Consider the following 25578-nt stretch of genomic DNA (forward strand, 5'->3'; position numbering starts at 1 on the left):
GATCACGTTGGTTGCCATGGCAGCAGGAGGCCAGCTGATGGCCTCCTGTCTGTTTAGTACAGCAGCCTGTGAAGTCCGGCATAGGCTGGATTGCACAGACTGAATGTCAGTGTGATACTGACAGTTATGCTGTGCTGCAGAACAGATGTACCATAGCATAGTACAACCTGTAAAAAGTAAAAAATATAAAAATTAATTGTTTTCAATAATTAAACAAAGTGTAAAAAAATTTAATATATGCCTCTTTCCCAATTAAATCATGTATTATCACCCCCTCCCCTCCAAAAAAAGGCCCAAACCTATACATAATATATATTGCCACATTTGTAATGACTTACAATAAGATGATAATGTTATTTATCCAGCACAGTGAACTCCATAACATAAAAAAATAAATAAAATAAAAAAACAACAAAAAGCAAAAGAATCGCTAATTTTGGTCCAAAATGTGGAATAAAACAGATCAAAAAAGGTATTAGGTATCACAAAATGATACCAATAAAAAGTACAGCTCGTGCCACAAAAAAAAACCCTCAAACAATGGCGTTGGACGAAAAATTAAAAAGTTATGGCTGTCTGTACGTTGCAACGCAAAAAAAGTTAAAAAGGGGTTTTGTTGTGAAAAGAACCAAACAACAGAATACATGTAACATAATTTTTACCACACAGTGAAAGCCATAAAAAAATTTATAAAAAAAAACACCTGAAATATTCAAATCTTTCACTATATTTTGGAGTTTTTCACAAAAAATGCTGCATGCATCAACAAAGATTTACCACTAATATAAAGTACAATATGTCATGAAAAAATGCTCACAGAATCATGTCACTCAGTAAAAGCATGTTAAAGAGATTTAAAAAAAATTGGTCTGGGTCATTAAGGTAAAAACAGGCGACGTCCTTAAGGGGTTAAACTAAAAATGCAATCTAAATCTAAATATAGACAAAGATTAGAAAAAAAGTTTTGTATCTGGCTCTGACTGGTAAAAATTTTTTTTTAAATTATAGATGACATACTCACTTTAATTGGCTCATAAAAAGGTCTTCACTGAGGGACCCTATTCTACAACACTCTCATACCATAACAGTAGGAAAGATAGCAATTTATTTTCTTTCTCCCTAACAACAATGTGGGAAAGGTCCATAGTAACAACCTTATTATCTTTTTTTTTTTTGCATTTCTGTCCCATTCAGGACACTCACAATCAACTAGAGTATCTCTCTGGAGTATCCAAAATTATTTTACAGGGGTACTCTACTGGAAAAAAAAAATCTTTTAAATCAACTGGTGACAGATTTGTAAATTACTTCTATTAAACATAATCTTAATCCTACCAGTACTTCTCAGCTGCTGTATGCTCCACAGGAAATTCTTTTCTTTTTGAATTTCCCTTCTGTCTGACCACAGTGCTCTCTGCTGACATCTCTGTCCATGTCAGGAAGTGTCCAGAGCAGGATAGGTTTGCTATGGGGATTTGCTCCTGCTCTGGACTGTCCCTAAAATGGACAGAGGTGTCACCAGAGAGCACTGTGGACAGACAGAAAAATAATCCAAATAGAAAACAATTTCCTCTGTAGTATACAGCAGCTAATAAGTACTGGAAGGATTAAGATTTTTAAATAGAAGTAATTTACAAATCAGATCATTATGCAAGATTGTAGATGTGCACCATGTCTGTTTTCTACCTGAATTCACATTGTGTTTTCTATCCCCTCCTTTTTTTTTGTTTGAACATGTGCTGCACTCTTCCCCACCCCCTCAGCCCAACCCTATATTAGTAGTAATTAGCTACATAAGGGCCATTTCTTTCCTAGCAGCCTCCCAGTCTGACTGGGAGAGGATGGTAAGTGTGCTATTACACCTTGTTCACACTGGTGTGGTGCTGTGCGGCGTCCGTTGCTGCCGCGGCGCCGTGTCTGCGGGGAGGAGCGGCCCATAGACTGGTTTGAGTGGCATTGGGGCTGCTCTGCCAGTGGGTCGTTTCCCCCCCGTGGGCACTGGTGTCGCGGCGGTGGTGGTCGCCGCTCGGTGCTGCGCCATTTTATGCTAGGGACGTTAGGGACCCACTCTAAATAGGTGGCCTTGACGTGGCGAGTGGGCTTGTACTTTTTGATCAAAAATGTATACTAACAACCTGTTAGTTTTTGATATTATGCTGAGAAGCAATCAGATCATTATACAAGATTGTAGATGTGCACCATGTCTGTTTTTCTACCCAAATTCATAATTTACAAAACTGTTTAACTTTCTGGCACCAGTTGATTTAGAAAAAAAACATTTCCAGTAGGAACAGTGGGAACTAAGTAATGGCCAATTTGCCCTGCGGTGGCACTGTATCAAGACTGAATATTTGCTACTGGTTTCCTCCACATATTACAGGTACATGCTAAGTCTCCTTGTAGTCTGCCATCCTGTGATCAGCTTGTATTCAGATGACCCTTCTAATAAAGAGGCATTTTTTCCAGAGCAGACAACACTTTTAACATTTTCTTCTGTCATGAAACCCAAACCGCACTGGAATACTTTGTGTTACAATGTTACCTTTTTCCTCTTCGAAGTCTGGCATGTGATGCTTCATATATTTGTCCACTCTATGGCCATTTCCTTTCTCAGTGTCAGTTTCTGAAGACTCCGCCTCCAAATCTGTATTGGTCTGTTGAAGTCTTTTTCTTGAAAGACGTAGTCTGCGTTGTACAGGGCGCTGCTTAGTCCCTTTCTGTTCTTTTTTTTGAGTGTGCACGGTTGGAGAATCCAACCCCTTAGATTTGCCCACTGAACCTTTTTTAGATTTTTGATCAATTGTGGTAGATACATCATCACAGACAGTTTTTTTTCCGCACAAAGCTTCGTCTTGCCTTTTGTTTAGTGGACTTTTTTTGTTCTTTTGTACAGTGCTATGTTTCCTTGGTGCAACTCTGGTGTCAGAGTCTGAAGTTTCCAGAGCTTCATTAGAAATGGAGGTGCCAAAATGATTCGGTTTCTTTTTACTTTCCTCATCATTTCCTTTTGTTCTCACTTTAGTTTTATTTTGCCTAGTATTGGGTGTAAGCGATTTACTTCCTTTTTGTGCAACTGTTGTCTTTTTCTGTTCACATGCTCGCTTTTTAAGATCACCAGTACTTAGGGATGGTGAGAAAGAAGATGATCTGATCTTGTTGGCAGTATGATCTAGAGCCCTCTGATGGGTTCGATCTTCAGTACTGATAATAGCCTTTTTAGTTCTCTCTGTTTAACAAAGACAACAAACACAAAGGTGTTCTGTAAAATATTTAAGATAACTGTACACATTTTATTTAATATTAGCCTTTCTACAGTGTAACAGGATCTTTCCACTACTGACTCAAGAACAGGGTTTCTCAAGCGCGGTCCTTAAGTCCCCCCAACAGGTCATATTTTCTGGATTTCCTTAGTCTTTCACAGGTGATATACCGTATTTTTCGCCCTATAGGACGCACCGGCATATAAAACGCACCCTATTTTGAAGGTCCAAAATATAGGGAAAAAAAAGATTCTGAACCCAACAGTGATCTTCAACCTGCGGACCTCCAGCTGTTGCAAGACTACAACTCCCAGCATGCCCGGACAGCCGTTGGCTGTCCGGGCATGCTAGGAGTTGTAGTTTTGCAACAGCTGGAGGTCCGCAGGTTGAAGACCACTGGTATAGGAGGTAATACTCACGTGTCCCCGCCGCTCCAGACCCGTCACCGCTGCCCTGGATGTCGCCCTCCATCGCTGTCACCGCGTCCCCGTGGTGTCCCCAACTCTCTGGACATCTTCTTCCCCGGGATTCACGCTCTCTGTCGCCATCATCACGTCGCTACGCACGCCGCTCCTATTGGATGACGGGACGGCGTGCGCGACGACGTGATGGCGTCGAAGGAGAGCGCCAGCCATGCAGGGGATCCCAGCACGGAGCAGACACCGAGGAGGCAGGTAAGGTCCCTCCTGGTGTCCTGTCAGCTGTTCGGGACACCGTGATTTTACTGCGGCGGTCCCGAACAGCCCGACTGAGCAGCCAGGTTAGTGTTATTTTCGCTTCAGACGTGGCGGTCAGCTTTGATTGCCGCGTCTGAAGGGTTAATACAGGGCAGCACCGCGATCGGTGATGTTCTGTATTAACTGCGGGTCCCGGCCGTTGATGGCCACAGGTATTCACCGTATAAGACGCACCAACTTTCCCCCCCCCAGTTTTTCTTCCCATACGGCGAAAAATGCGGTATATATGGTCAATGAATCAGACATCACCACAGTTATTATCCAAAAGCCCCCTCGCGCACCACCTGAAACTCAATAGGTGGTATATCCAGTTTCAGGTCGTGCCCTGCAGAGCCCAATCTGCGCACACCATTAGATTTGTAATTTTTGATCCATGGCAATTTTTGACAAATATTTGTTGTAATTACACTTTTTCTGATAACTAATTTTATTTGAGACTTCTAGAGGATAATTATTAAAAGTTATATTTTTAAGCACACACTGAGCACACTAATATTGTACTCTAATTTTGGATATTAAATTATTGCTGGGTGACGTAGTACGCTAGGGAGGTCTGACGGGGGACTTAAACCCCTTCCTGGTTTTCTCAGTTGATCACCACAGTAATATCAACTGTGAATGAAATCCAGAAAACATGACCTGTTGGGGCACTTGAAGACCGCATTTGAGAAACACTGCTCTAGAAGAGTCCCTTTTTTTTTAAGCTCTTAAAGCATCCCTGTCATTTAAAGCACAACTGTCATTAGAAACAACTTTTTTTTATTAAATACTTCCTTAAAACCTAAGCAATTTCTTAATATCCTGTGATAAAAAATGTGATTGCTAAAGATGTAAAAAAAAAAAAAAAAAAGGAGGTTAAAGGAGAAATGAAGTGGAAAACTCTTACCTTCCCCTGTGCCTGGGCTGCAAAAACCAAAAAACAACTTTAGCTCACCTTCCTACGTTCCCCCTACGCTGACATTCCCCAGGATAAGAAGCAGAGACCCGAGCAGTGCCAGAGGAACGGGTCGCTGACACCGCCACAACGGGGGAACGTAGGAAGGGGAGCTAAAGTTTTTTTATAATTTTTTTTTTGTTTTTGTTTTTTCAGCCCGGGCACAGGGGAAGGTATAAGTTTTCTGCCTCATTTCTCTCAGCCACCCACTAAGGGTCTCTGTCTCTTTAATTTTGCAAATGAACCCTGGTAACCAAGTCTTTTTGATCCGAACAACTGGGTATTTTAGACCATTCTCTCTGAGGGGAGGGAGGTGTGTAGTTATCTCCCTCCTGTGTCTCAGTGCAGTATGTAATCCAGCTTTCACCAGTGTAAGGGCTGGTTCACATTACGTTTTCCCCCATACGGGAGCGCATACGGCAGGGGGGAGCTAAAACCTCGTGCTCCCTTATGCCTTTCTATGCGCTTCCATATGTAATTCATTTCAATGAGCCGGCCGGAGTGAAACGTTCAGTCCGGTCAGCTCATTTTTGTGCCGTATGCGCTTTTCCCCCGCACCTAAAACTGTGGTCAACCATGGTTTTAGGTCCGGTTGTAAAAGCGCATATGGTGCAAAAATGAGCCGACCGTACTGAACGTTTCACTCCGGCCGGCTCATTGAAATTAATTACATACGGAAGCGCATAGAAAGGCATACGGGAGCGCAAGGTTTTAGCTCCCCCCTGCCGTATGCGCTCCCATATGGGGGAAACGTAATGTGAACCCTGTGAGATCCAGACAACTTGCAGTCTTTCCTGAAGAGAAGCATTTCCATACACTGACCAGCAATACAAGGGGGCTACATTATTATTTATACGCAAAATTATTTCTGTATGGTCATTTTATGAACATATTTCTTGTGTATTTGCACCATATAGGTTCACATGGCTGCATCAGAGTTATAGCATGCACTTTAGGCACAAAGCATTGCAAATATAAAAATGTTTGTGTTTGTGAAGAGCTCATGGAAAGGGATAGGAAAGGGGGTTCTGAAGAAATGCCCCCAGCCTTTAGGAGGTCTGCAGGGTTATCTAATACACAGATCAAAAAGGTATTTTACATATAAAAACATGCAAATTATTATGCACACAGGTCTTAGGGCACATTACTACACTGACTTGAGCATTTTTTTTTCTTTTTACTAATGACAGTAACAATTAACATATCAAAAATTTTCATTGGTCAGGGTCTGGGTGATCAGACCCCCACCAATCACTAGAACAAGTGCTCACACAAAGGCTCAGTTAAGCACTTATCTTCCTGTTTCATTCTTCGCTGCAGGAGGTGGATTCTATTGAAAGGCTAGCTAGGGCGAGAAGACTCCTCACGGCAAAGTCATCTAAATGAAAATCTTTAGTTGCCCATAGCAGTCAATCACAGTGCAGCTTTCATTTCTCAAGAGTACTATATGCAATGAAAGATGGGCTGTGATTGGTTGCTAGGGGCATCAAACAGTTTATTCTTTTAGATAGTTTCATTAAAGAAAGCTATGGATCTAGTAGGAACTGTCTAATCGGCCAATAAAAGGCTGAAGTGGTGACCTGAAGAAGCACTTACTAAAAATGTTCTCTTCCTGCTCTGTCCTCGCTATAGGAGACAGACTTTTACAGAAGCGTATTGGGCCATCTTCAGCAGCAAGACAGGAAAAGAACACTCTCAGACCTACCGTATTTATCGGCGTATAACACGCACTTTTAAAACTTAAATTTAAGGCAAAAAGTCTGCCTGCATGTTATACGCCGATAAGTCTTCTGGTCACTGATTTAAAGCGGCCGCAGCAGCGTCTGCTTGTTAAGTATTAACAGCACGGCCGCGGCCACTTTAAATCAGTGACCAGCGGCTTCTCCTACCCCCACTGTCACTTGTTTTCTCCCGCACTATCCACAGGTACTGGTGTGGTGGATAGTGCGGAAGACGCTGATTAAAATGAGCCCTACCTTGCCCCGATCTGCGCTACCTTTTAATCAGCGTCTCCCGCACTATACACCAGTACCTGTGGATCGTGCGGGAGACAAGCGAGTTTTACTTTTCATTTTCCCTCCCTCCTCCTCATCATTCCCCCTTTTCCTGCTTTTTATAATTTTGTTTATTTTCCTTACCTGTCTGCGTTTCGGCAGGTCAGGTCAGGCTGCGGGTCTTGCGGGGTCAGTGAAGCAGATGAGTTACGTCCTCTGCCGGCTTCTCTGTGCGGCATCACTTCATTTCCTGTAGTCACCGCCGAAAAGTGACATCTGTGATGCCGTTCAGAGGAGCCGGGAGAGGACGTAACTCATCTGCTTCACTGACCCCGCAAGACAGCCGAAGCGCAGACAAGTAAGGAAAGGGGAAGAGTGGTCTTCAACCTGCGGACCTCCAGATGTTGCAAAACTACAACTCCCAGCATGCACGGACAGCAGTTGGCTGTCCAGGTATGCTGGGAGTTGTAGTTTTGCAACATCTGGAGGTCAGCAGGTTGAAGACCACTGGATGCCATAGGAGGAACATGATGAGGGGATGATGAGACGGGGGGGGGGAATGATGAGGGGGGGAATGATGGGGGGGACATGATGAGACAGGGTGGGGGGAGAAAGAGACAGGGTTGGCAGATGATGAGGGTGGAATGATGAGGGACATGATGAGACAGGGTGGGGGGGATGATGAGACAGGGGGAAATGATGGGGGGGGAATGATCGGGGGCATGATGAGACAGGGTGGAGGATGATGAGGGGGTATGATGGGGGCATGATGAGACAGGGTGGGGGGATGATGAGACAGTGGGAAATGATGAGGGGAGAATGATGGGGGGCATGATGAGACAGGGTGGGGGGATGATGAGACAGGGGGAAATGATCAGGGGGGAATGATGGGGGGCATGATGAGACAGGATGGGGGATGATGAGACAGGGGGAAATGATGGTGGGGGAGGCACTAAATGCTTAATGTCTGTATGGCTAGTGGTGGTCTATGACAGGGGGAAATGATGAGACATGGGGGGGTGGCGATGAGAGGGGTAAATGTGGCACAGGGACTGATAAAAGGGAAGGAATGATGTGGCACTGGAGGGGACAGGACCAAACTGAGGTGCAGAAGAAAACGAAGTTGGGGGGGATGATGTGGCATTTAGTCCAAGTCATTTATTTTACATTTTTTTTTTTTTTTTTACTTAAATTTCCCTGTTAAAATGGGGGTGCGTGTTATACGCCAGTGCGTGTTATACACCAATAAATACAGTACTTCTCCTTACTGGTTCAAGAAATTGATGGGGGTGTGAGCATTCAGACCCCAACAATCAAATCTTTGGACATGCAAAAAATTTTAAAGTGACAGAGACACTTAAACCTATTTAAAGGGGTACTTCAATGATTAACACCACAAGTGTACAATACAAGGGCAAATCTCTTGTTATCTCTGACACTTCCAGAGAAAATGCATGGAGCGTGCCAACCCTGCACTGTATGCACTCCTGTTGAAATGGGATAAGTTGTAAAACACTGGAGTACACCTTTAACTTAACACACACATTTATTTATAGTAAAACAGCAATAAATACACCCCAAAACACAGATACCCATTAGGAAATTCCCCTACATTATATTTTACCTAGTACGTCTCTAATCTTCTGTTCGGCCATCAGGAAGGGTTTAGTATCCGTTAAACTCACATCTATCCTTGAAAAAATAAAAAATAAAAAGTGAAAGTAAAGGCAACAATTCCACATTAAAAAGGACATAAAGCAAAAAAGCCATACAAAAAAATTAAAAAATGCAGTGCAAATAAGGGTATGTTCACACTGTGGTATCTCCGCTCGCTGAGATTCTGTCTGGAGGCTGCTTTGGTGGTAGGACCGTGCGGCAATGCACCATCACCATTGACAGCTATGCAGTGCTCGCGGAATTCTGTGCAAAGAAACAACATGTTCTTTCTTTGTGCGGAAGAATTTCTTCCGCCGCTGAAATTCCTCAGTGTGAATAGGTCTCGTGGAAGACCCATTCACACTGATGCTAATGTTAACTGCGTGGAATTCCACTCGAGGAATTTCGCTCACAGTAATCCGTGGAAATTCCGCAGTGTGAACTTATCCTAAGCCTAAAGCTTAAAAATCCTATTTAAAAGACTTCTAAACATTTCTTGTTTCTCTTTTGTCAGACATTTTGTATGTATTTAATTGTATGTTGAGTATGGTTTCAAGTTACAATGGTTTAGAACCCAAACATAAAACAGTCTATTCAGAGTCTGTCAAGGGATTTATAAAGCCCAATGTCCCTTGTTACTAGTTTGTGCTCTAAAACAGTGGCTTCTACCTGACTGATAGATCTCCTACTCTTAGGCCATGTTCACACGTCTGGAATTTCCATGCAGACTTCCGTATTGGAATTCCGGTGGAGATTCCGGAGCAGCAAAGTCCCATTGTATTCAACGGAAAACTGCTGCGCTGTGCACGGGAATTCCCTTTTCCGTGTCCGCAGAAAGAATGAACCTGTTGATTCTTTCTGGGGACACTGCAAGGAATGCATTGCTGTCTATGAGTTTCTGTGCGGTCCTAGTGCCAGCATATTATGCCGGGGCCTGCAGTCTCCGGAATATCCATACAGATTTTCCGTGCTGATGTTCCGGACGTGTGAAGATAGTCTTAGAGTATAGGAAGAGACTTCCCAATCAACTCTGGCCAGATTGGGAGAAGGCAAGGAAGACTGCTTCTACAATACACTCGTTTTACGCCCTGGTTTCAAAGTATGTTTTTTCTTTGAGTACAACTTGGTCATCAGTAACAAGGGAACCTTATCGTCCCCATGGTTCAGGAGGCATAATTCTCCTGACAGGCTCAAGGAAAATTTGTAGAAGACTTCTGGTGTACCCAATAATACGAAAACCATCAATAACTATCAAAGAGTAAAGGAGAAAACCTCCAAACAAACACTGTGCTAAATGTAGACTGCATACACTCATAGAACATACTGGCTGAAACAGCAAAAACAGCTGTATGACAGATTTGGTATATCTTGCTAGATATCCTCCACTCCTACACATACAAGTAATGAGCAGTGGTACGACACAAATAAGATGTATTACGGTACTCCATAAAATGCACTCAACAAACAAACTTATCTTTAAAAATATATACCTTTTTTTTCCAACAAAATGTCATTAAAATAATACATACACAAAAAAAATGAAAAGAAAACATGGTGGTATTACATCTAAGGATACTGCAGGAGGGTATATGCAATGCAGCCATATTGTGAACATCAACAGGCTGAAAAATAGACTTATCTTTATCATTTTGATAAAGTTCAAAAGATAGTAAAGTGCTACTCTGCAGAATCAGCATAAAAAACTGCATGGTTATCTGTATCAAAACACAAGTCACAAAAGCTATACTTTCTCCAGGAAGTACCAAAAAACACTCCAATTCCATTTAGCTATAAGGCTAGGCTTCCATTGAGGTTTTTCCCACCAGCATAAACGCCAGGAAAAACTGCCAGGAAAACTGTCACAGCTTTTTCCTGCATTTTGGCAGTTTTTTTCAGGCGTTTTCCCTGGTGTGTGGAAACAGCCAAATTTGTACCCCGTGGCAGTTTTCTCACTGTCTTCAGGGTACCACAATATTGGTCGGATGCTGAGTGCCCGGTCCACAGAGTGTAAGGAGATGAGGAGTGATGTATAGCATCACTACTCACCTCCCCCTGGCCGTATAGTATACAGGGGGGCATAGTGTACCCGTGTATACTATACAGGAGCCGGGAATCCTGTCACCAGACTGACAGGACTCCCTGTTCCTATAGCCCCTTTGGGCGGTATACAGAATATACAGCTATATATTTTTTATCCTGCCCGGCTGCAAAAATAAAAAGTCACACTGCACTGAGCTTATCGCTGGCTGCAGTGATGTCCCACCTTGGCTGGTGATATGCTAAGTGGCCGTGTCATGCAACTGGCCCGGGCCTAGCCTTCCTCCTGTTGCCTGGGTCTGTTACATCACGCTGCCGCTCAGTGCATAACTGCCCGTGGCGGGGCATTGCTGCGCCCAGCAACAAGCTCAGCGCAGTGTGATGTTTGTTATTTTTATTTCTGCAGCCGGGCAGAATGGAAAAATAAAATTATTCTGTGGCGTACCCCTTTACAATCGACTGCTGCTCAACAAAATTCTGCTTCTTATCAGGAGCATGGCTGCTAAGAAGAAACTAAAGGCAATGAGTGCTAGCAGCCTAACCATTGGCCAAAACAACTGGTCCTTGCTCCTTTGGATTCTCCTGACAGACACTAGGGGAGAGATTTATAAAGCCTGTGCAGAGGAAAAGTGGCCCAGTTGCCCATAGGAACCAATCAGATCTCTTCTTTCATTTTTTAGAGGCCTTTTCAGAAATGAAATAAGAAATCTGATTGGTTGCTATCGGCAACTCAGCAACTTTTCCTTTACACAGGTTTTGATAAATCTCCCCCTAGAATAGTAGACATTGGAAATAAAAGTAGGTTCACACTGCATCTTTTTTTCTGTATGCCATAGAGCAGAATTCATTTCCCAATTACTTACATTACAATGCATACTTTTTTTGCAGTACACAATACCGTAATTGACTACTTTTTTGCAGGCAGCAAAATTAAATGTACTTTATGTGAATTAAAAACAGTAAAATAGACACAAAAACACAGTGTGAACACACCCTAATATTAACAACATTGAATCAGTACTAAAACGGGAGATTTACTCAACTGTTTATTCACAACAAATAGCTCAGCACTCAACTTGCAATCGGTGGACAACTGTTTGTGCCTTGGCAACACCTGGTTAAGAGAAATGATCATATTACATTCACATTATTCAATTTAATTTACATCTGACAGAGGTCTCTGTACAGCCACACAAATGCATACATCGCCCACAGGCTCCAATGTCCAGGATAGTAAACTTGGTTTCTAATGAGTGAAAAGGGGCCTATAGATATGACTGACATATGTGCCGATTCATACTGCAAATAGACTTAAGGCTTAAAAAAAAGGCTTAAAGGGGAATTTCAGCAAAATGTTTTCATTTTCCTATATACCTGGGCTGCCAGAATAAAAATAATAAACTTTGACTTACCTTCCGCTGCTCCCCCAGTGCCACTGGAATCGACCTCCTGTCCTTGGGCCCCGTGACTCAGCTAGTTGCTGGCTGCAGTGATGTCCAACATCAGAAAGAAGGCTGGGCCCAGGCCCATAACATGACACTGCAGCCCATTCTATTGCCGGCTGAGGTGGGACATTGCTGCGGCTGGCGATTAGCTCAGCTGTGATGTGTCGGGCACTAAAATCTGGAAGAAGACCGGGGTCGGGAGACTGAGTTCATCGGCTCCGGGGGAGCGGTGATAGGTAAGTCAAAGTATATTATTTTTATTCTGGCAGCCCAGGCATATAGGAAAATAAAAATTTTCACAGGCGTTGCCCTTTAAGTGATGGCATAATTAACCTTTAAAAATATATAAATGGCATGTACAAACAATACTGTGAAAATCTATTCAGTGTAAATCCTCTAAAACAAGAAGGCACTCCTTCCTTTTAAAGAAAGACGGTTCAGTCTACAGAGAAGATCTGTGACACAGTATACCTCTGGAGATAGTCACAGAAGAAAAAGTTGAAAAATTTAAGAGTACCTCTCATAAACCATATTTTCTAAACTAACTCAGATTATATTTCCTAGCTATTTCTAACACCCCTCCTACCCTTCTTTTTTTATTATTCTTTTTTTTTTTTTACGAGCTCTGTATCATCCCTTTCAACTTGCTCATAGAAAGTGGTCCTTCCCCAGCAGGCGCAACATCACTGAAGCCTGCAAGAGCTGTGCCTCACCATATCCCGCACGTACTTCCTAAGTCTGGTCTCCTGCCAGGCTGGGAGGAGACCAAACGAACTGTTTGACTTACGCAGGGAATAGAACAGAGCCACCTAGTGGCTGTTTTTTCAATCACATTAAAAACATATAAAAGGTTGAGAATTTTAACATCAGGCAAATAGCAAAGTGTCTTATATTAACAGTTTAGTTTGGTGACAGGTACTCTTTAACTCCTTAAAGGGGTACTCTGCCCTTAGACATCTTATCCCCTATACAAAGGATAGGGGATAAGATGTATGATCGCTGGGTCCCACCGCTGGGAACCACCGTGATCTCTCCTGCAGCACATCCTGTCATCTGGTGCACAGAACGAGCTTCACTCCATGCCTGATGACTGGCGATGCAGGGCCGGAGGATCGTTACGTCATGGCTCCGCCCCTTACCCCGCCCCTTGTGATGTCATGTCCCGCCCCCTTAATGCAAGTCTAAGGGAAGGAGCGTGGCGGCCCGCTGAGCTAACCGGCAAGTGTTTTATCCTGTTTTAGACTGTCAACTTTGATCGCAGCGTCTAAAGGATTAATAAGGGACATCAGCCTGATCGGCGATGTCCGGTATTAGCCGCAGGTCCTGGTTGCTGGTAGCAACCGGGACCCACCAGGTATAAAGCACGCTCAACTCCTGAGCGCACTTCACATAACGGTCCCTGAAGAGAAGTCTTAAACTGTTACCTGAAGAGATCAGCTGATGAGAAATGCTGAGTCAGCAAAGCCACTGTGATTGGCTAAGATGCGCAAATCCGCCCCATACTATTGGTTGCTGGGGGGGGTTGTGCAGTCTCCCTCTGCTCACTATTTTGCAACCTTGCTGTGCCTGGACACAGTTCTCTGCAAATCCTCAGGGGAACACTTCTCTACAGCCTCCCTCCCTGCAGCTATCAGAGTGGACAGATCAGGGTAACAATTCCCTACAGCCTCCTTCCCCTTCAGACAACCAGCAGCAGGATATGTCCTTTATCATGTCCCGATCTCTGTGCTCGCTCTGGCCTAGAGAGATCAGGGGAACAATACTCTACAGCCTCCACCCCTCCTTCCCCTTCAGACAACCAGCAGCAGGATATGTCCTTTATCATGTCCCGATCTCTGTGCTCGCTCTGGCCTAGAGAGATCAGGGGAACAATACTCTACAGCCTCCACCCCTCCTTCCCCTTCAGATAACCAGCAGCAGAATATGTCCTTTATCATGTCCCGATCTCTGTGCTCGCTCTGGCCTAGAGAGATCAGGGGAACAATACTCTACAGCCTCCACCCCTACTTCCCCTTCAGATAACCAGCAGCAGAATATGTCCTTTATCATGTCCCCGATCTCTGTGCTCGCTCTGGCCTAGAGAGATCAAGGGAACATTACTCTACAGCCTCCACCCCTCCTTCCCCTTCAGACAACCAGCAGCAGAATATGTCCTTTATCATGTCCCCGATCTCTGTGCTCGCTCTGGCCTAGAGAGATCAAGGGAACAATACTCTACAGCCTCCACCCCTCCTTCCCCTTCAGATAACCAGCAGCAGAATATGTCCTTTATCATGTCCCCGATCTCTGTGCTCGCTCTGGCCTAGAGAGATCAAGGGAACAATACTCTACAGCCTCCACCCCTCCTTCCCCTTCAGATAACCAGCAGCAGAATATGTCCTTTATCATGTCCCCGATCTCTGTGCTCGCTCTGGCCTAGAGAGATCAGGGGAACAATACTCTACAGCCTCCACCCCTCCTTCCCCTTCAGATAACCAGCAGCAGGATATGTCCTTTATCATGTCCCCGATCTCTGTGCTCGCTCTGGCCTAGAGAGATCAAGGGAACAATACTCTACAGCCTCCACCCCTCCTTCCCCTTCAGATAACCAGCAGCAGAATATGTCCTTTATCATGTCCCGATCTCTGTGCTCGCTCTGGCCTAGAGAGATCAGGGGAACAATACTCTACAGCCTCCACCCCTCCTTCCCCTTCAGACAACCAGCAGAAGGATATGTCCTTTATCATGTCCCGATCTCTGTGCTCGCTCTGGCCTAGAGAGATCAGGGGAACAATACTCTACAGCCTCCACCCCTCCTTCCCCTTCAGACAACCAGCAGCAGAATATGTCCTTTATCATGTCCCGATCTCTGTGCTCGCTCTGGCCTAGAGAGATCAGGGGAACAATACTCTACAGCCTCCACCCCTCCTTCCCCTTCAGACAACCAGCAGCAGGATATGTCCTTTATCATGTCCCCGATCTCTGTGCTCGCTCTGGCCTAGAGAGATCAAGGGAACAATACTCTACAGCCTCCACCCCTCCTTCCCCTTCAGACAACCAGCAGCAGAATATGTCCTTTATCATGTCCCCGATCTCTGTGCTCGCTCTGGCCTAGAGAGATCAAGGGAACAATACTCTACAGCCTCCACCCCTCCTTCCCCTTCAGACAACCAGCAGCAGAATATGTCCTTTATCATGTCCCCGATCTCTGTGCTCGCTCTGGCCTAGAGAGATCAGGGGAGCAATTCCCTACAGCCTCCACCCCTCCTTCCCCTTCAGACAACCAGCAGCAGAATATGTCCTTTATCATGTCCCCGATCTCTGTGCTCGCTCTGGCCTAGAGAGATCAGGGGAACAATACTCTACAGCCTCCACCCCTCCTTCCCCTTCAGACAACCAGCAGCAGAATATGTCCTTTATCATGTCCCGATCTCTGTGCTCGCTCTGGCCTAGAGAGATCAGGGGAACAATACTCTACAGCCTCCACCCCTCCTTCCCCTTCAGACAACCAGCAGCAGAATATGTCCTTTATCATGTCCCGATCTCTGTGCTCGCTCTGGCCTAGAGAGATCAAGGGAACAATACTCTACAGCCTCCATCCCTCCTTCCCCTTCAGATAACCAGCAGCAGAATATGTCCTTTATCATGTCCCCGATCTCTGTGCTCGCTCTGGCCTAGAGAGATCAGGGGAACAATACTCTACAGCCTCCACCCCTCCTTCCCCTTCAGACAACCAGCAGCAGAATATGTCCTTTATCATGTCCCGATCTCTGTGCTCGCTCTGGCCTAGAGAGATCAGGGGAACAATACTCTACAGCCTCCACCCCTCCAGACAACCAGCAGCACAGCAGCAGGATATGCCTTGTCTAAACATGCTGGGAGTTGTAGTTTTGCAAGATGTGGATTGCCACATTTTAGAGAGCTATGCGCAGTGATCTGTAAACTGTGCGTCTCCAGATGTTCCTAAACTACAACTCCCAGCATGACCAGACAGCAAATAGCTGTCTGGTCATGCTGGGAATTGTAGTTCTGCAACAGCTAGAGGTCAACAATTTAGAGACCACTGCCCTAAGGGTATGGCCACACATCGCAGAAATGCTAAATCATGTGGTTTTCCACTGTACATTTTGATGCAAGACGCTGAAAAGAAATGTTCACCTGACCGCTGCCAGAGCGAGCAGAGATCGGGGAAGCGAGCACAGAGATCGGGGACATGATAAAGGACATATCCTGCTGCTGGTTGTCTGAAGGGGAAGGAGGGGTGGAGGCTGTAGGGAATTGTTCCCTTGATCTCTCTAGGCCAGAGCGAGCACAGAGATCGGGGACATGATAAAGGACATATCCTGCTGCTGGTTATCTGAAGGGGAAGGAGGGGTGGAGGCTGTAGGGAATTGCTCCCCTAATCTCTCTAGGCCAGAGCGAGCACAGAGATCGGGGACATGATAAAGGACATATTCTGCTGCTGGTTATCTGAAGGGGAAGGAGGGGTGGAGGCTGTAGAGTATTGTTCCCTTGATCTCTCTAGGCCAGAGCGAGCACAGAGATCGGGGACATGATAAAAAACATATTCTGCTGCTGGTTATCTGAAGGGGAAGGAGGGGTGGAGGCTGTAGAGTATTGTTCCCCTGATCTCTCTAGGCCAGAGCGAGCACAGAGATCGGGGACATGATAAAGGACATATTCTGCTGCTGGTTGTCTGAAGGGGAAGGAGGGGTGGAGGCTGTAGAGTATTGTTCCCTTGATCTCTCTAGGCCAGAGCGAGCACAGAGATCGGGGACATGATAAAGGACATATTCTGCTGCTGGTTATCTGAAGGGGAAGGAGGGGTGGAGGCTGTAGAGTATTGTTCCCTTGATCTCTCTAGGCCAGAGCGAGCACAGAGATCGGGGACATGATAAAGGACATATTCTGCTGCTGGTTATCTGAAGGGGAAGGAGGGGTGGAGGCTGTAGAGTATTGTTCCCTTGATCTCTCTAGGCCAGAGCGAGCACAGAGATCGGGGACATGATAAAGGACATATTCTGCTGCTGGTTATCTGAAGGGGAAGGAGGGGTGGAGGCTGTAGAGTATTGTTCCCTTGATCTCTCTAGGCCAGAGCGAGCACAGAGATCGGGGACATGATAAAGGACATATTCTGCTGCTGGTTATCTGAAGGGGAAGGAGGGGTGGAGGCTGTAGAGTATTGTTCCCTTGATCTCTCTAGGCCAGAGCGAGCACAGAGATCGGGGACATGATAAAGGACATATTCTGCTGCTGGTTATCTGAAGGGGAAGGAGGGGTGGAGGCTGTAGAGTATTGTTCCCTTGATCTCTCTAGGCCAGAGCGAGCACAGAGATCGGGGACATGATAAAGGACATATTCTGCTGCTGGTTGTCTGAAGGGGAAGGAGGGGTGGAGGCTGTAGAGTATTGTTCCCTTGATCTCTCTAGGCCAGAGCGAGCACAGAGATCGGGGACATGATAAAGGACATATTCTGCTGCTGGTTATCTGAAGGGGAAGGAGGGGTGGAGGCTGTAGAGTATTGTTCCCTTGATCTCTCTAGGCCAGAGCGAGCACAGAGATCGGGGACATGATAAAGGACATATCCTGCTGCTGGTTGTCTGAAGGGGAAGGAGGGGTGGAGGCTGTAGAGTATTGTTCCCTTGATCTCTCTAGGCCAGAGCGAGCACAGAGATCGGGGACATGATAAAGGACATATTCTGCTGCTGGTTATCTGAAGGGGAAGGAGGGGTGGAGGCTGTAGAGTATTGTTCCCTTGATCTCTCTAGGCCAGAGCGAGCACAGAGATCGGGGACATGATAAAGGACATATTCTGCTGCTGGTTGTCTGAAGGGGAAGGAGGGGTGGAGGCTGTAGAGTATTGTTCCCTTGATCTCTCTAGGCCAGAGCGAGCACAGAGATCGGGGACATGATAAAGGACATATTCTGCTGCTGGTTATCTGAAGGGGAAGGAGGGGTGGAGGCTGTAGAGTATTGTTCCCTTGATCTCTCTAGGCCAGAGCGAGCACAGAGATCGGGGACATGATAAAGGACATATTCTGCTGCTGGTTATCTGAAGGGGAAGGAGGGGTGGAGGCTGTTGAGTATTGTTCCCCTGATCTCTCTAGGCCAGAGCGAGCACAGAGATCGGGGACATGATAAAGGACATATTCTGCTGCTGGTTGTCTGAAGGGGAAGGAGGGGTGGAGGCTGTAGAGTATTGTTCCCCTGATCTCTCTAGGCCAGAGCGAGCACAGAGATCGGGGACATGATAAAGGACATATCCTGCTGCTGGTTGTCTGAAGGGGAAGGAGGGGTGGAGGCTGTAGGGAATTGCTCCCCTGATCTCTCTAGGCCAGAGCGAGCACAGAGATCTGGGACATGATAAAGGACATATTCTGCTGCTGGTTATCTGAAGGGGAAGGAGGGGTGGAGGCTGTAGAGTATTGTTCCCTTGATCTCTCTAGGCCAGAGCGAGCACAGAGATCGGGGACATGATAAAGGACATATCCTGCTGCTGGTTGTCTGAAGGGGAAGGAGGGGTGGAGGCTGTAGGGAATTGCTCCCCTGATCTCTCTAGGCCAGAGCGAGCACAGAGATCGGGGACATGATAAAGGACATATTCTGCTGCTGGTTATCTGAAGGGGAAGGAGGGGTGGAGGCTGTAGAGTATTGTTCCCTTGATCTCTCTAGGCCAGAGCGAGCACAGAGATCGGGGACATGATAAAGGACATATTCTGCTGCTGGTTATCTGAAGGGGAAGGAGGGGTGGAGGCTGTAGAGTATTGTTCCCTTGATCTCTCTAGGCCAGAGCGAGCACAGAGATCGGGGACATGATAAAGGACATATTCTGCTGCTGGTTATCTGAAGGGGAAGGAGGGGTGGAGGCTGTAGAGTATTGTTCCCTTGATCTCTCTAGGCCAGAGCGAGCACAGAGATCGGGGACATGATAAAGGACATATTCTGCTGCTGGTTGTCTGAAGGGGAAGGAGGGGTGGAGGCTGTAGAGTATTGTTCCCTTGATCTCTCTAGGCCAGAGCGAGCACAGAGATCGGGGACATGATAAAGGACATATTCTGCTGCTGGTTGTCTGAAGGGGAAGGAGGGGTGGAGGCTGTAGAGTATTGTTCCCCTGATCTCTCTAGGCCAGAGCGAGCACAGAGATCGGGGACATGATAAAGTACATATCCTGCTGCTGGTTGTCTGAAGGGGAAGGAGGGGTGGAGGCTGTAGGGAATTGCTCCCCTGATCTCTCTAGGCCAGAGCGAGAACAGAGATCGGGGACATGATAAAGGACATATTCTGCTGCTGGTTATCTGAAGGGGAAGGAGGGGTGGAGGCTGTAGAGTATTGTTCCCTTGATCTCTCTAGGCCAGAGCGAGCACAGAGATCGGGGACATGATAAAGGACATATTCTGCTGCTGGTTATCTGAAGGGGAAGGAGGGGTGGAGGCTGTAGAGTATTGTTCCCTTGATCTCTCTAGGCCAGAGCGAGCACAGAGATCGGGGACATTATAAAGGACATATTCTGCTGCTGGTTATCTGAAGGGGAAGGAGGGGTGGAGGCTGTAGAGTATTGTTCCCTTGATCTCTCTAGGCCAGAGCGAGCACAGAGATCGGGGACATGATAAAGGACATATTCTGCTGCTGGTTGTCTGAAGGGGAAGGAGGGGTGGAGGCTGTAGAGTATTGTTCCCTTGATCTCTCTAGGCCAGAGCGAGCACAGAGATCGGGGACATGATAAAGGACATATTCTGCTGCTGGTTGTCTGAAGGGGAAGGAGGGGTGGAGGCTGTAGGGAATTGTTCCCTTGATCTCTCTAGGCCAGAGCGAGCACAGAGATCGGGGACATGATAAAGGACATATTCTGCTGCTGGTTGTCTGAAGGGGAAGGAGGGGTGGAGGCTGTAGAGTATTGTTCCCCTGATCTCTCTAGGCCAGAGCGAGCACAGAGATCGGGGACATGATAAAGGACATATTCTGCTGCTGGTTGTCTGAAGGGGAAGGAGGGGTGGAGGCTGTAGAGTATTGTTCCCCTGATCTCTCTAGGCCAGAGCGAGCACAGAGATCGGGGACATGATAAAGGACATATTCTGCTGCTGGTTATCTGAAGGGGAAGGAGGGGTGGAGGCTGTAGAGTATTGTTCCCTTGATCTCTCTAGGCCAGAGCGAGCACAGAGATCGGGGACATGATAAAGGACATATTCTGCTGCTGGTTATCTGAAGGGGAAGGAGGGGTGGAGGCTGTAGAGTATTGTTCCCCTGATCTCTCTAGGCCAGAGCGAGCACAGAGATCGGCGACATGATAAAGGACATATCCTGCTGCTGGTTGTCTGAAGGGGAAGGAGGGGTGGAGGCTGTAGAGTATTGTTCCCCTGATCTCTCTAGGCCAGAGCGAGCACAGAGATCGGGGACATGATAAAGGACATATCCTGCTGCTGGTTGTCTGAAGGGGAAGGAGGGGTGGAGGCTGTAGGGAATTGCTCCCCTGATCTCTCTAGGCCAGAGCGAGCACAGAGATCGGGGACATGATAAAGGACATATTCTGCTGCTGGTTATCTGAAGGGGAAGGAGGGGTGGAGGCTGTAGAGTATTGTTCCCTTGATCTCTCTAGGCCAGAGCGAGCACAGAGATCGGGGACATGATAAAGGACATATTCTGCTGCTGGTTATCTGAAGGGGAAGGAGGGGTGGAGGCTGTAGAGTATTGTTCCCTTGATCTCTCTAGGCCAGAGCGAGCACAGAGATCGGGGACATGATAAAGGACATATTCTGCTGCTGGTTGTCTGAAGGGGAAGGAGGGGTGGAGGCTGTAGAGTATTGTTCCCTTGATCTCTCTAGGCCAGAGCGAGCACAGAGATCGGGGACATGATAAAGGACATATTCTGCTGCTGGTTATCTGAAGGGGAAGGAGGGGTGGAGGCTGTAGAGTATTGTTCCCTTGATCTCTCTAGGCCAGAGCGAGCACAGAGATCGGGGACATGATAAAGGACATATCCTGCTGCTGGTTGTCTGAAGGGGAAGGAGGGGTGGAGGCTGTAGAGTATTGTTCCCCTGATCTCTCTAGGCCAGAGCGAGCACAGAGATCGGGGACATGATAAAGGACATATTCTGCTGCTGGTTATCTGAAGGGGAAGGAGGGGTGGAGGCTGTAGAGTATTGTTCCCTTGATCTCTCTAGGCCAGAGCGAGCACAGAGATCGGGGACATGATAAAGGACATATCCTGCTGCTGGTTGTCTGAAGGGGAAGGAGGGGTGGAGGCTGTAGGGAATTGCTCCCCTTGATCTCTCTAGGCCAGAGCGAGCACAGAGATGGGGACATGATAAAGGACATATCCTGCTGCTGGTTATCTGAAGGGGAAGGAGGGGTGGAGGCTGTAGAGTATTGTTCCCTTGATCTCTCTAGGCCAGAGCGAGCACAGAGATCGGGGGACATGATAAAGGACATATTCTGCTGCTGGTTATCTGAAGGGGAAGGAGGGGGTGGAGGCTGTAGAGTATTGTTCCCTTGATCTCTCTAGGCCAGAGCGAGCACAGAGATCGGGGACATGATAAAGGACATATCCTGCTGCTGGTTGTCTGAAGGGGAAGGAGGGGTGGAGGGCTGTAGAGTATTGTTCCCTTGATCTCTCTAGGCCAGAGCGAGCACAGAGATCGGGGACATGATAAAGGACATATTCTGCTGCTGGTTATCTGAAGGGAGAAGGAGGGGTGGACGGCTGTAGAGTATTGTTCCCTTGATCTCTCTAGGCCAGAGCGAGCACAGAGATCGGGGACATGATAAAGGACATATTCTGCTGCTGGTTGTCTGAAGGGGAAGGAGGGGGTGGAGGCTGTTAGAGTATTGTTCCCCTTGATCTCTCTAGGCCAGAGCGAGCACAGAGATCGGGGACATGATAAAGGACATATTCTGCTGCTGGTTATCTGAAGGGGAAGGAGGGGTGGAGGCTGTAGAGTATTGCTTCCCCTTGATCTCTCTAGGCCAGAGCGAGCACAGAGATCGGGGGAACATGATAAAGGACATATTCTGCTGCTGGTTATCTGAAGGGGAAGGAGGGGTGGAGGCTGTAGAGTATTGTTCCCCTGATCTCTCTAGGCCAGAGCGAGGCACAGAGATCGGGGGACATGATAAAGGACATATCCTGCTGCTGGTTGTCTGAAGGGGGAAGGAGGGGTGGAGGGCTGTAGGGAATTGCTCCCCTTGATCTCTCTAGGCCAGAGCGAGCACAGAGATCGGGGACATGATAAAGGACATATTCTGCTGCTGGTTATCTGAAGGGAAGGAGGGGTGGAGGCTGTAGAGTAGTTGTTCCCTTGATCTCTCTAGGCCAGAGCGAGCACAGAGAGATCGGGGACATGATAAAGGACATATTCTGCTGCTGGTTATCTGAAGGGGAAGGAGGGGTGGAGGCTGTAGAGTATTGCTTCCCTTGATCTCTCTAGGCCAGAGCGAGCACAGAGATCGGGGACATGATAAAGGACATATTCTGCTGCTGGTTATCTGAAGGGGAAGGAGGGGTGGAGGCTGTAGAGTATTGTTCCCCTTGATCTCTCTAGGCCAGAGCGAGCACAGAGATCGGGGACATGATAAAGGACATATTCTGCTGCTGGTTATCTGAAGGGGAAGGAGGGGTGGAGGCTGTAGAGTATTGTTCCCTTGATCTCTCTAGGCCAGAGCGAGCACAGAGATCGGGGACATGATAAAGGACATATTCTGCTGCTGGAGTGTCTCTGAAGGGGAAGGAGGAGGTGGAGGCTGTAGAGTATTGTTCCCCTTGATCTCTCTAGGCCAGAGCGAGCACAGAGATCGGGGACATGATAAAGGACATATTCTGCTGCTAGGTTAGTCTGAAGGGGAAGGAGGGGTGGAGGCTGTAGGAGTATTGTTCCCCTGATCTCTCTAGGCCAAGAGCGAGCACAGAGATCGGGGACATGATAAAGGACATATTCTGCTGCTGGTTTTCTGAAGGGGAAGGAGGGGTGGAGGCTGTAGAGTATTGTTCCCTTGATCTCTCTAGGCCAGAGCGAGCACAGAGATCGGGGACATGATAAAGGACATATTCTGCTGCTGGTTGTCTGAAGGGGAAGGAGGGGTGGAGGCTGTAGAGTATTGTTCCCCTGATCTCTCTAGGCCAGAGCGAGCACAGAGATCGGGGACATGATAAAGGACATATTCTGCTGCTGGTTATCTGAAGGGGAAGGAGGGGTGGAGGCTGTAGAGTATTGTTCCCTTGATCTCTCTAGGCCAGAGCGAGCACAGAGATCGGGGACATGATAAAGGACATATTCTGCTGCTGGTTGTCTGAAGGGGAAGGAGGGGTGGAGGCTGTAGAGTATTGTTCCCTTGATCTCTCTAGGCCAGAGCGAGCACAGAGATCGGGGACATGATAAAGGACATATTCTGCTGCTGGTTAGTCTGAAGGGGAAGGAGGGGTGGAGGCTGTAGAGTATTGTTCCCTTGATCTCTTCTAGGCCAGAGCGAGCACAGAGATCGGGGACATGATAAAGGACATATTCTGCTGCTGGTTGTCTGAAGGGGAAGGAGGGGTGGAGGCTGTAGAGTATTGTTCCCCTTGATCTCTCTAGGCCAGAAGCGAGCACAGAGATCGGGGACATGATAAAGGACATATTCTGCTGCTGGTTGTCTGAAGGGGAAGGAGGGGGTGGAGGCTGTAGAGTATTGTTCCCTGATCTCTCTAGGCCAGAGCGAGCACAGAGATCGGGGGACATGATAAAGGACATATTCTGCTGCTGGTTGTCTGAAGGGGAAGGAGGGGTGGAGGCTGTAGAGTATTGTTCCCCTTGATCTCTCTAGGCCAGAGCGAGCACAGAGATCGGGGACATGATAAAGGACATATTCTGCTGCTGGTTGTCTGAAGGGGAAGGAGGGGTGGAGGCTGTAGAGTATTGTTCCCCTGATCTCTCTAGGCCAGAGCGAGCACAGAGATCGGGGGACATGATAAAGGACATATTCTGCTGCTGGTTATCTGAAGGGGAAGGAGGGGTGGAGGCTGTAGAGTATTGTTCCCCTGATCTCTCTAGGCCAGAGCGAGCACAGAGATCGGGGACATGATAAAGGACATATTCTGCTGCTGGTTATCTGAAGGGGAAGGAGGAGGGGTGGAGGCTGTAGAGTATTGTTCCCTCTGATCTCTCTAGGCCAGAGCGAGCACAGAGATCGGGGACATGATAAAGGACATATTCTGCTGCTGGTTATCTGAAGGGGAAGGAGGGGTGGAGGCTGTAGAGTATTGTTCCCCTGATCTCTCTAGGCCCAGAGCGAGCACAGAGATCGGGGGACATGATAAAAGGACATATTCTGCTGCTGGTTGTCTGAAGGGGAAGGAGGGGTGGAGGCTGTAGAGTATTGTTCCCTTGATCTCTCTAGGCCAGAGCGAGCACAGAGATCGGGGGACATGATAAAGGACATATTCTGCTGCTGGTTGTCTGAAGGGGGAAGGGAGGGGGTGGAGGGCTGTAGAGTATTGTTCCCCTGATCTCTCTAGGCCAGAGCGAGCACAGAGATCGGGGGACATGATAAAGGACATATTCTGCTGCTGGTTATCTGAAGGGGAAGGAGGGGTGGAGGCTGTAGAGTATTGTTCCCTTGATCTCTCTAGGCCAGAGCGAGCAGCACAGAGATCGGGGGACATGATAAAGGACATATTCTGCTGGCTGGTTATCTGAAGGGGAAGGAGGGGTGGAGGCTGTAGAGTATTGTTCCCTTGATCTCTCTAGGCCAGAGCGAGCACAGAGATCGGGGACATGATAAAGGACATATTCTGCTGCTGGTTGTCTGAAGGGGAAGGAGGGGTGGAGGCTGTAGAGTATTGTTCCCCTTGATCTCTCTAGGCCAGAGCGAGCACAGAGATCGGGGGACATGATAAAGGACATATTCTGCTGCTGGTTATCTGAAGGGGAAGGAGGGGGTGGAGGCTGTAGAGTATTGTTCCCTTGATCTCTCTAGGCCAGAGCGAGCACAGAGATCGGGGACATGATAAAGGACAATATTCTGCTGCTGGTTGATCTGAAGGGGAAGGAGGGGTGGAGGCTGTAGAGTATTGTTCCCTTGATCTCTCTAGGCCAGAGCGAGCACAGAGATCGGGGACATGATAAAGGACATATCTCTGCTGCTGGTTGTCTGAAGGGGAAGGAGGGGTTGGAGGCTGTAGAGTATTGTTCCCTTGATCTCTCTAGGCCAGAGCGAGCACAGAGATCGGGGACATGATAAAGGACATATTCTGCTGCTGGTTGTCTGAAGGGGAAGGAGGGGTGGAGGCTGTAGAGGTATTGTTCCCCTTGATCTCTCTAGGCCCAGAGCGAGCACAGAGATCGGGGACATGATAAAGGACATATTCTGCTGCTGGTTATCTGAAGGGGAAGGAGGGGTGGAGGCTGTAGAGTATTGTTCCCTTGATCTCTCTAGGCCAGAGCGAGCACAGAGATCGGGGACATGATAAAGGACATATTCTGCTGCTGGTTAGTCTGAAGGGGAAGGAGGGGTGGAGGCTGTAGAGTATTGTTCCCTTGATCTCTCTAGGCCAGAGCGAGCACAGAG

At 47.4% G+C, this 25578-nt stretch overlaps 1 protein-coding gene across 16 annotated transcripts in view; it reads right to left on the reverse strand.

Annotated features, from left to right (window-relative positions):
• Positions 1 to 25578, reverse strand: part of PWWP3A (PWWP domain containing 3A, DNA repair factor) — a 93741-nt gene that overhangs the window by 52422 nt on the left and 15741 nt on the right. For 8 of the 16 annotated variants that reach the window (XM_056516946.1, XM_056516938.1, XM_056516928.1 and 5 more), the window contains exons 3-5: positions 11662 to 11732; positions 8550 to 8617; positions 2543 to 3226 (exon numbers count right to left, since the gene is read on the reverse strand). In XM_056516946.1, coding sequence (XP_056372921.1) covers positions 2543 to 3226; positions 8550 to 8617; positions 11662 to 11732 — 823 coding nt within the window. The remainder of the gene's footprint in view (positions 1 to 2542; positions 3227 to 8549; positions 8618 to 11661; positions 11733 to 25578) is intronic. The other 8 variants (XM_056517005.1, XM_056516996.1, XM_056516986.1 and 5 more) reach the window with 3 other exon arrangements.

Source organism: Hyla sarda, chromosome 1 (assembly GCF_029499605.1).
Source record: "Hyla sarda isolate aHylSar1 chromosome 1, aHylSar1.hap1, whole genome shotgun sequence".
NCBI classification, from domain to species: Eukaryota; Metazoa; Chordata; class Amphibia; order Anura; family Hylidae; genus Hyla; species Hyla sarda.